This window comes from Ornithorhynchus anatinus, chromosome 14 (genome assembly GCF_004115215.2).
Source record: "Ornithorhynchus anatinus isolate Pmale09 chromosome 14, mOrnAna1.pri.v4, whole genome shotgun sequence".
Classification (NCBI taxonomy): Eukaryota; Metazoa; Chordata; class Mammalia; order Monotremata; family Ornithorhynchidae; genus Ornithorhynchus; species Ornithorhynchus anatinus.
Window position 1 is genome coordinate 38,528,083 of NC_041741.1, and position 11,785 is coordinate 38,539,867.

The 11,785-nt window shown below is 44.5% G+C and overlaps 1 protein-coding gene and 1 long non-coding RNA gene across 3 annotated transcripts in view; one reads left to right on the top strand and one right to left on the bottom strand.

The window, feature by feature from the left end:
• LOC100075664 (DNA damage-regulated autophagy modulator protein 1) overlaps positions 1-8,863 on the top strand; it is a 32,632-nt gene extending 23,769 nt beyond the window's left edge. For both annotated transcript variants that reach the window (XM_029078942.2, XM_007670096.3), the window contains exons 6-7: positions 6,212-6,304; positions 8,056-8,863. In XM_029078942.2, the coding sequence (XP_028934775.1) occupies positions 6,212-6,304; positions 8,056-8,100 (138 nt within the window). In that variant the 3' untranslated portion in view covers positions 8,101-8,863. The remainder of the gene's footprint in view (positions 1-6,211; positions 6,305-8,055) is intronic.
• A 1,305-nt stretch (positions 8,864-10,168) lies between these two features.
• Positions 10,169-11,153, bottom strand: LOC114816547. Its single transcript, XR_003764335.2, has 2 exons — positions 11,083-11,153; positions 10,169-10,362 (listed from the first exon to the last, which is right to left on the bottom strand). It is a non-coding gene; the product is annotated as an uncharacterized LOC114816547 (long non-coding RNA).
• Positions 11,154-11,785: the final 632 nt, after the last annotated feature.

Here is an 11,785-nt window from a genome sequence, read left to right on the forward strand (position 1 = left end):
GAAGTCTCCCCTGATTAATTCACAATACCATATCATGTCAGCCCAACACCCACCCCTAGCACTTGAGGATTTTATTTCTATCCTCATCATGTATGTACATTTATATAATTCTCTGTGCATTCCTTTATTTATTCAACTGTTAGTCCTGATGTGTCAGTACTGCTCCTTGGATTGAATCCTGTTTTTCGGGCAGCTTTAATTATATTAAATCTTAAACTCCTTCAAGGCAGGGAACTTGTGTCTTCCTATATTTATACTCTCCCAAGTGCTTAGTTCAGTGCTTGGGGCTCAGTAGATAGATGCTCAATAAATACATATGTAGAGTGACTGAAATTGTAGATCTGGGCTCGGAGAAAAGTGAGTGTGGAAAACAAGGCAGTTCCCCTCAACCTGCACGAACAGTGCCTTCATTTTGGGCAGGGTGGCCTTGGTCATTTGATCTAGGCACACCTGAGCTAATAATAATAATAATGTTGGTATTTGTTAAGCGCTTACTATGTGCCGAGCACTGTTCTAAGCACTGGGGTAGACATAGGGGAATCAGGTTGTCCCACGTGGGGCTCACAGTCTTAATCCCCATTTTACAGATGAGGGAACTGAGGCACAGAGAAGTTAAGTGACTTGCCCACAGTCACACAGCCGACAAGTGGCAGAGCTGGTATTCGAACTCATGAGCCCTGACTCCAAAGCCCGTGCTCTTTCCACTGAGCCACGCTGCTTCTCCAGCCACGCTGCTTCTCCAGCAGATACCATGGCCAGATTGAGTGTGCCCTCAGTTGGAGAGACTGACGGTTGGAACACCTGCAGCAAGGACAGCTCTCAAGATGGCTGGTTAAAATGGACCTACCCCAAATCCTGCCGTTAGTCCTCCCCTCAATTTGGGGATGGTTAGAGGCAAGGTCTAGGTGGAGGTTAGATCCGGTCTTACACCTGGCATCCGAGAAACTGTGGGATGGCCTGGCTTATACAAGCCTCACCACTTTCTTTTAGTGTTTTCGTAATGGGAGGAGGGAGAGATTCCTTTCCTCTCCCTCGCATGTGCAGGTGGCGTGTACCCTTCCCAGCATGTGTACTGCTAGAGCAGCATCCTTAGCCCTTGGGGAGAGAGAACGCTGTTGGGAGAGGAGGACTGTCCTCTGAGGGCCTCTCTTTCTTGTCTCCCCAGCCCCAGCCTCACCACCGCTCCTACACTCCCGGCAGGGAGTGGATAGTACAAGGGCCTGGGAGTCAGAAGATCATGGATTCTAATCCTGACTCTGCCACTTATCTGTTGTGTGACCTTGGGCAGGTCGCTTTACTTCTCTCTGTCTCAGTTACCTCATCTGTAAAAGGGGGATTGAGGCTGTGAGCCCCACTGGGACAGGGACTATGTCCAAACTGATTTGCTTGTATCTACTCCAGCGCTTAGTATGGTGACTGGCACATACTAAGCACTTAAATGCCATAATTATTATATTATCCAAGGACATGGAGAGTAAAATAGACCCCACTCTACTCTGGGTCAGTTGTTTCTGAGAACAATATCCTGTCCTGAGTTTTATTTCAGGGCGGAAGGTCAGTGGCAACAGGTAGCAGCCTCCGGATTGGGCGGTATATTCCTGTTTGAGGATAAATCGGCCATCAACAAGGCTCACCCAGAGTGATGGCAGAAACACTGGGGCTCTGGAAAGCTGCCTTCTCCATGAAGTATGGCCTAGTGGATAGGGCACAGGCATGGAAGTCAGAAGGTCCTAATCCTGGGTCTGCCACTAGTCTGCTGTGTAGCTTTGGGCAAGTCACTTAACTCCTCTGTGCCTCACTTACCTCACCTGTAAAATGGGGATTAAGATTGTGAGCCCCATATAATAATGTATTTGTTAAGTGCTTACTTTGTGCCAAGCACTGTTCTAAGCGCTGTGGTATCATCATGTTGTCCCACGCGAGGCTCACAGTCTTAATCCCCATTTTACAGATGAGGGAACCGAGGGACAGAGAAGTTAAGTGACTTGCCCACAGTCACACAGCTGACAAGTGGCAGAGCTGGGATTCAAACACATGACCTCTGAATCCCAAGCCCATGCTCCTTCCACTGAGCCACACTGCTTCTACGTGGGACATTGTTGCCAACCTGATTAGCTTGTATCTAACTCAGCTCAGGACAGTGCCTGGCATATAGTAAATATCTTAGATTTTATTTTTTTTAAAAAAAATCTGAGCGAGGATCCCATACTCCTAGTGATGGACAAATGAGCCTGGGAAACTGTTCAAAAAAGGTTTATCATGATGTTTCCATTACACCCAGACAAATCAAATATCTAAAGAGTGCCTTAAATGTCACGGTGGTAAATACTTTTTAAAAAGTGATTTTTTTCAAACATTCACACCGATTTCCAGACACCAAAGAGCTCCTGTTCTAGGGTGGCAGAGGCCTCATTTCAACAGGAAACAGTGTCTCCCAACCTTGATGAGGACAGAACTCAGTGCCAAATTACTGGGTCAGGGGTAGGGATCCTGCCCGAGAGGACTCTAGTTTATCTAGTGAACAGAGAACCTAGATGTTGGCCCAGTGGAAACAGCATTGCTCTGGGACTCAGGAGACCAAGTATCTAGTTTAGGTTCTGCCCGTAGCTGGCTTAATGAGAAGCAGTGCAGCTTAATGCCTAAAACAGACTCCTTATCTTTCCATGCCAACCCTGTCTTCCCCCTGAATTTCCCATCACTGTAGGAACCACCATCATCCTTCCTGTCTCATAAACCCTTAATCCTTGGCATTATTCTCAACTATTTCTCTCATTCAACCCACATATTCGATCTGTCACCAATTCCTGTTGGTCCAACCTTCACAACATCACTAAAATCCAACTTTTCCTCTCCATCCAAATCGCTATCTTGTTAATTCAAGCATTTATCGTTTTCCACCTTGCGGTATCAGCCTCCTTGCTGACTTCCCTGCTTCGTGTCTCTTACCACTTGGTTCCTTCACTCTGCTGCTGGGATCATTTTTGTACAAAAACCTTTTAGTCCACGTTTCAAGAACTTCCAGTGGTTACCCATCAACTTCTGCATCAATGAGAAACTCCTTACCATTGGCTTCAAAGTAGTCAATCACCTTGCCCCCTCCTACTTCACCTCGCTACTTTCCTACTACAACCCAGCTCGCACACTTCTCTCCTTTAATGCCAACCTACTCGCTGTACCTCGATCTCATCTATCTTGTCACCAACCTCTCACCCATGTCCTACGGCTGGCCTGGAATGCCCTCCCTCTTCATATGTGACAATCACTCTCCACTCCTTCAAAGCCTTATTAAAAACATCTCCGTCAGTAGGCCTTCCCTGACTAAGCCCTCCTTTCCTCTTCTTCTGTTCCCTTCTGTATCGCCCTGGCAATTGGATTTGCACCCTTTATTCAGACCTCAGCCCCGCAGCACTTACGTGTATATCTGTAATTTATATTAATGTCTGTATCCCCCCTCCCCAGACTTAAGGCTTGCTGGGGGTAGGGAACGTGGCTACCAGCTATGTATGTTATACTCTCCCCAGTGCATAGTACAGTGCTCTGCACGCAGTACACACTGAAATATGATTGATTGATTGATAAAGGAAAGAACACAGGCCTACGTGACCTCGAGCAGATCACTTTTTTGTGCCTCAGTTTCTTCATCTATAAAATGGGGATTAAATCCTATTTAGACTATGAGCCCATGTGGGACGGGGACTGTCCGCAACCTGATTATCTTGTATCCACACAGCATTTAGTACAGGGCACCAAGAAAGTCCTTAACAAGTACCGTTACGGCCCCCCAAAAGCACTGGCTGAGTGCCTCTGCGCTAGCAGCGTGGCTCGGCGGAAAGAACCCGGGCTTGGGAGTCAGAGGTCATGGGTTTGAATTCCGACTCTGCCACCTGTCAGCCGTGTGACTGTGGGCAAGTCACTTCACTTCTCTGTGCCGCAGTTAGCTCATCTGTAAAATGGGGATGAAGACTGTGACTCTCACGTGGGACAACCTGATTACCCTGTATCTACCCCAGTGCTTAGAACAGTGCTCTACACATAGTAAGCACTTAACAAATACCAACATTATTATTATTAGAGTACTGCCCTGGTGCTCGTCCGTGCCCCAGGAGGAACGCGACTGGCAGGGACGAGAGAGAGCAAATGGTGCCGCACGAGACACTGGCAATAAAATCAGTCCTTCTGCCCCAGATTCTTGGCCCTGAGACTTCAGGATGGAAGCTCATCCATGGTTCCCATCGGGAGCGGCCGTCGTGTGGCAAGTGGATGGACCACAAGGTGGAGTCCTTCCACCACAAATCCCATAGACGAACTGTGGCTGGTGAGGAGCCTGCTGCCTCCCACAGAAAACTTCTCCCTCGGCCTGTTCTGGAGCTGCAGGATGCCAGAGGGCCAGCACCCTGCTCCTTGAGATAATGCTCAGCTGCCTTGCCGGCTGGGGGTGAGCTTAGGGCCCTTGCTCGGTTGAGAAACCCTTTTCCTTCTTCTTCCCTTCGAAAAGACAATTTGGGAAACCCCCTGGTTACCACCCTTTCGCAAACACGATGGCTCATCCATTTCCTCTCTGGATTGCAGCTATCCGAATCGGTGGAGGCCGTGAAGTGCCTCATCCCTAAATTATTATTTTACATTTCACTGGTAAGCACGAAGGGTCCATGAGGCTGGAAGCGTAGGCAAGATTAGAACCTTGGCCTAGATCAGAAGAGGGGTGGTGGAGTGGTTCGGAGGGCTTTGGAGAGCGGGGTTTCTAAATCAAGCCAGAAATCAGATATTAAGGTAGGAATTTTGCAACTCGTTTAGAAATTGCGGCCGTTGTCTCCAGTTTTCACTGGAGAAACGTGACCCTCCCGCCCACCTCACACCTTCCCTTCACACACCCACCTCTCCCCCAGGTTCCTGCTCAGATCCCTCCAAAACTCCTCCTCTCAGATTCAGCACTGTAGTCCAAGATGCTTGGAGAAGCAGTGTAACCTTGTGAAGTGCACATTCTCTTGTATTTTGCTCTCAAGTGCTTAGAACGGTGCTCTGCACATTGTAAGTGCTCAATAAATACCTTCGATTGATCGAGTCAGAGGACTTGGGTTCTAATCCCGGTTCTGCAAGTTGCCTGCTGTGTGACTTTGGGCAAGTGACTTAACTTCTCTGTGCCTCAATTTCTTCACCTGTAAAATGGGGATTCAATACCTGTTCTCTCTTCCCCTAAACTCTGAGCTTCATGTGGGACAGGAACTATGTCCAACCTGATTACTTTGTAGCCCAGTGGCTTGTAGAGTGCTGGCGTAAAGTAAGCAATTAATAAATCGCATAATTATTATTAAAAGGTATTTTTCCCCTAATATTGTAGAAGGTAAGACAGAATCTCCCTATTTCCATTAATCCATATATGGTAAATTGGACTCGGTGTGCATTTTCAAAGACCTAAAGTTAAGTGGATAGAGTACAGACCTGGGAGTCAGAAGACCTGGGTTCTAATTCCGGTTCTGCCTCTTATCTGCTGTGTGATAATGGGAAAGTCACTTCACTTCTCTCTGCCTCGGTTATCTCATCGGTAAATGGACATGGACCATATCCAACCCGATTACCTTGTATCTACCCCAGTGCTTAGAATATTGCTTGGCACCTAGTAAGCCCTTAAATACCATACGAATTCTGTATCCCCACTGTCTGGTTAAATGGCCAAACGCCCTCCAGTGCTCTGAAATGTCCCAAGGTTCTAGTGACAAATTCTGCATTGGAATATTAATGCATATTGTGGAATCACAAAATTCCATTTAGTGTGCACTGTGAAGATTCATGGAGCCAGACTTAAAAAGCCTTAGTTTTCTGTGAATCATGGTCCGATGGCACAGTCTGAAAATATAAGGTAAAGCTCAGGTAGACACCCAAGATGCCTCAGTCACCGACAGACCCACTGACAGAAAAGACCAGCTGAGACCAGGCACTCCGCCCTTGATGGTGTAAACTGGGCTGTTTGTTAGTCATTAGGTTCCCTCTTCTTCCTTCCGGGGCCCAGAGGTGGTTGGTCCTAGGAGGGACCCAGGCAGCTCTGTTGGGGCAGAGAAGAAAAAGAATGGTTCCCTGATAGGGTTTGCATGTTTCCCAAAGTACCTAACCTAAATGCAAGGTGAGTAACTTATCTGTGGGCAAGGGCTAGCCATCTGTTTCCCATTAACTATTTATCCTAAAACTTGCTTTGTTTCTTTTTCCTTCCCAATAGGATTATAAGAATCATCTAGGGAGTGCAATTTGTGAATGGACAGTGGCCTTTGGCTTCATCTTCTATTTCCTAACCTTTATCCCAGATTTCCAGGTGGGTTTTTCTAAGGCCAGCAGTTGTAAATCGATGTTGGGAAGCTGTGTGGCCTAGTGGAAGGAGCACGGGCCAGAGAGTCAGAGGATCTGGGTTCTAATTCCGGCTCTGCCCCTTGCCTGTTGGTGATCTTGGGCAAGTCATTTAACTTCTCTGTGCCTCAATTTCCTCATCTGAAAAATGGGGATTCAAGAGTTGTTCTCCCTTCCTGTTAGATAGTGAGCCCCATGTGGGACAGGGACTGTGTCTCATCGAATTATCATGTATTTACCCCAGAACTTAGTACAGTTTTTGGCACATATTAAGCACTTAATACCACAGTGATTACTATTTTATAACGATACCCCAGGACAGTGGAAAACAAGGTAACTTCTTGCATTTTAAAAATTTACATTTTTCTTTTCTACCTTCTTACCTCTAGTGTCTTTAAAAAAAAATCAGTGGTATTTAGCATACATTGTGTGCAGAGCACTGTATTAAGCAGTTGGGAGAGTATTTGGTACAGTGCTCTGCATATACTAAAATCCCAATAAATATGATTGATTGATTGATGATTGATTAAAGAATCAGCATGGCTCAGTGGAAAGAGCACGGGCTTGGGAGTCAGAGGTCATGGGTTCAAATCCTGGCTCTTCCACTTGTCAGCTGTGTGACTGTAGGCAAGTCACTTAACTTCTCTGTGCCTCAGTCACCTCATCTGTAAAATGGGGATTAAGATTGTGAGCCTCACGTGGAACAACCTGATTATCCTGTATCTACCCCAGTGCTTAGAACAGTGCTCAGCACATAGTAAGCACTTAACAAATACCAACATTATTATTGTTATTGATATAGTACCTCAACACTCTTGTATCGATGTTAGAAGGACCAAAGGCAGAGAGACAGGGGGAAGGAATCAATCGAGGGTGTTTATTGAATGCCTACTATGTGCAGAGCATTGTACTAAGCTCTTGGGAGAGTACAATATAACAGTAGTAAAGGACACATTCCCCACCCATCATGAGCTTGCAATGTAGAGAAGCACGATATTTTGCTGATGCCCCAATTGCTTTCAGCTGATGTCTGTTTAGATCCAGAACAAGACTTATGAAATAGTGATAAACTTAAAGAGTCATGCCAGAGTCCATTCATTGCCTTTTAGCCTGTTTCCACATGGGAAACCTTATTTAATACCCACTGAGACTCAGCTCTCATCCTTGGGCAACTGAAAGTCTTGGTTGTATCTCATTTCACAGCATGAAAATATTTATCATTTCCATGTAGAGTAACCCCAGAATGGAATTGCCATTGGATATCTGCTTTGTATCCTTTTTTTTTCTTACAGCACTGGGAAGCATGTATATATGAACTGACATTATTTGTATGAGATTTGAAAAATCACTCTCTAGAATTTGCAGCATTCTAGGGACAGGAATTGGGGAGTAGCAAGGCTGGCTTCCACTATCTGAATATAAAGCTTTGAAAAAATAAAGATATCTTGTTCCGAGTGATATTGGCTTTTGTGGGAATCCCTAAATGAATGGCTTCACATTAGCAGATTGAAAAAACCAAAATGAAATACATTCATTTTTAAGCCAAAGGTGTATTAGCTAAATGACTTGCAAAGAGAGGTGTCTTGAGGGCAGCACCCTAGCTAAAATCTTTGTGTACTCTAAAATAGGAGGGAGGGAGGGAGAGAGAAAGAAGGGGAGAGAATGAATGAATGAGAGGTATGCAGTTAGCTAAAAATCAAATCTTTAATTGCCTCCTAGGATGTGACTGTAAAAGCAACCTTGGAAATACAAAACATCGAGTGAAGCTGGAACTTCACCATGACACTGTGAACTGCAGGGGCCTGCCAGGGGCCCACCCTTGCCTGAGCTACTTGCCCACCGTCGTGGGCGACCAGACCTCACCGTCTCTCAGGAGCAGGGCCACTTCAGAAGCCGGCCCCAGGCTGCCTGGCCCTGTGTCTACCGGAGGCCACCTTCTCCTTCCCATCTCCTTCACGGCAATCCGCCTCCCAACCCCCCTCAGGAGCTGGGAGCCTCCACGGCCCACTTCCCCAGCCGTCAGAACCCTGTGGAGACGACAACATTGGGGAAGCAAAGACTGGTGTAGAGTGGGGAGGAACCTCAAAATACCCCCCTCTGAGTATACTGTTCTCTTTGCCATCTTTGCTCTTAATTTTTGATTCCCTTCCTCTTCCAATGTTCCTGTTGTCTGTAATTTGCTCTCTAATTTATTCCTCTCTTATATGTTTCTGTCCTCCCTGACTTAGATTGTGAGCCTAGTGTGAGACATGGTCTGGGTCTGGGTTACCTAATCTTGAATCTATCAGTGTTTTGCACATGGAAGCACTTAATAAACACTATAGTCAACTAACTGAACTCCAGCTGGTTGGAGTTTACATTCAGATCCTTGCATTTTTAAAAAATGTATTTTAGAGTCACATGGAGCTATTAAGGGCTCCCTTTTTAAGCATTTTGAGAATTGTAGAATAAGTGAGCCAGAAGGAAAATCATCTTGTCCAGTTCTCTGCCTTAGAATAGGGGAAATTACTAAACCTTTTATAACAGATGGTTGTCTGCTCTTTTCTTAAAGATGTCCAGGGGTGAAACTCCACAACCTTCTCTCTTAGGCTGCGCTACAAAAGTGATTGGTCCATGGAGGTCATCGAGTTCTTCTCCAGTCAAAGAGTTCTCCTGCTTTAATTTAAGATTATTTCCTTTTATTCAAACCATGGAGGACATGAGAACAGAATCTCTCCCTCATGGAAATCATTTATATCAGTCAATTATATTGAGTGCTTCCTGAGTGCAGTACACTGTACTACGTATATCGGGAGTACAATATAACAGAGTCAGTAGACAGTTATAGAACTAGAATGGAATTATATCTTGGTGTCTAGTGAAGCTTATTTTCAACCCAAATGAACAGAAAAGTCAAAATAACTGAAGGATATTTTCTAATGGTTTTCCAGAAAGAGTCCATTTGGACAGTGCTTTCCTAATGCACAAGTAAATCAGCCTCTAAGGTTAGAATCGACAACCTGTAGATGCTACAGCCTGCAAACCTGTAGTCTGGGGAAACAATCTCCTTAGCACAGCATTGCCTGAGCATTTAAGAAGATTCTCAGATGATGAAAGAGAAGAGGGAACAGTTGGCATCCTCTGGAAACTGGTATAACACATAGCTAATCCCCACCGACACTCTGAGAAATGGTACCAGCTGTTATTTATGGGAAAGAAGATTACCTTTTTGCCTTGGAAAAAGCTTCTTAGAGGGTGAGGAAAAAAAAATCACCATTGCATGATTTTAAATCATATAACAAGGTGATGTATAATATCAATCATAGCCCTGTACTAAGAGTTTGGGAAAGTACCATCCAACAGAGTTGGTGGTCACATTTCCTGCCCACAAGGAGCTTATAGTCTATATACCATATCACACTTTACCAACCGTCATGGACTATTTTCTAATAGGAAAAGTACGGCAACATACCGTATATGAAATGTCCGCTGCATTCGTAGTGAACTTTCAAAGGCAGACTCACTTGGACAATACACTCAATGGCATATCACCGACACCCAGGAACAAAAGGGGTCAGTAGGAGCAAACCAATACTGCACAGCTTCTCTGATTTAAGGTGAAGAATGATTTTTAAGTCTTGGCCAGCAATTTGACAGCTGCCGCAACTGAAACTTTTAACGGGAGAGTTAAAAGGTAATACCGAACTCAGTTCAGTCTGTCATTTCCTAGTAATACTTGAAAAGTCACAGTTTTACCCTTCACTCAAAACTTCCCTATACTGGGGGGGATTGATTCTTCCGCTTGACTACACTGTAGGTTAGAGCCACCCTAAGATGAAATCTGGCCAGGAGATCAAAAACAAGGTTTTCTTTATTTGTGAAATAATTACTGAGTTGTTGACACTGAGCAGAATGGGGCATACGCAGATATGGCAGGTTGATTTTGCCAAGATGAATAAAGGGTCAACAAGAAGCATAGTTCATGAGACCGTCAGTTGTGTGTACATCTGTGTGTGTTGGGTCAGCCACTGGATCAGAACTGAGAATCTGGAGAGAGGGGAATAAAACCAACATAATAAATGGGTGGTTTCAACAATTTACCTTCAGGTGAGATCAGCACACTGGAGCAGTGTGAGAGAAAGTCAATCAATCATTAATTAAGCATTTACTGTGGGCAGAGCACCGTACTAAGCACTTGGGAGATTACAATGTAACAGAACTGGTAGATACATTCCCTGCCTCCAGCAAGTTTACAGATTTTTTCATTCTCCCAAATTCTAGGTCCAGCTCCTTCTAGAATGGGGGATTATTCTTATTTAGTGATTTGTTGCCTGGCTGTCTGTTTAATTGTGTTTGGGAGGTCTCCTTGAATCAATTTTGTAAAATCAAAGCTTAACAGTTAGGCTTTATGGCCAAGAGATCTTGTCAGATTTCCCTTGGCCAGTACAGAAATCCCTGTTAGGCCTAAAACTTTCAAAAGGAATAAAGGAGTTAAGGAATCTGGCCAAGCCTCAGAGGAAAACTCTGTAAACTCTGCATAAACATTTTCCAAGTTGCAAAGTCGTCAGTAAGCAAGTCTAAGACACAATTTCCCAACCCAATAATTGCCAGCAAACAAGATTGTACTCAGAGGATTTAATTGAAGAAGGAATGCAAAAGGAAATGCTACGATTAAAGTACACAAGCCCCGGGAATAAACCGCAAAACCATTACTCTTCTGGCTAACCTTCCCATAAGTATTGATTAGGTAATAAAAGGGCTCCTTACCATGTGGCAGGCCTGGTACCGGTGTAAAGGCCGAAAAATGAACCCACAAGAGGCAGAAGAGCAACTTTAGCTCTGAGCACTCACCTTTAAAGGCTTAGCCCCCTGGCTTGAGGTGGATTTAGGCTCCCAGTGCCGGGAAGGAAAATACCCACCAGAAATCATTAATGAGTTCTGGGAAATGTAGGCAATCAGCCCCTTTGCCTATTGGGAAATACAATTCCAACTTCCTTCCCTGTAATTCCCTTGCCTATCTTCAAGAGGAGAGTATGGTTCAATTCAGCACCAATTAAATCTTGTTTTATCCCCAAAATCTTTTTGAGTCTATTTCTAAGAAAATTTAAGGAGCTTCAATCTGGCAAACTAATACTGAGAACTTCAAACTTTAACTGCAAAACTGATGAATTTTAAGTGGGATCTAAATTTAGTAAAATAAAAAAAAACCCAACTTCCCAAAACTCATTCGCAATTTCTGTTTCAAGGCAAGGAGTCTTCTTAAAGAGTAATGTGAGGAAAAGAGTACTACCAACATATGGTCCAAGATAGCTTGGTGTAAAAATGGCTTTTCTGTAAGATTTCAGTACCAAATATCAGTTCTATCCCCCAAAATGTTTCTCTTCCTGTGGTTTCTCTGGTGTCTCCAACCTCCCCAGAGTAAAATACTTAGCCTCATACTTTATCAATCAATGATATTTACTGAGTGCTG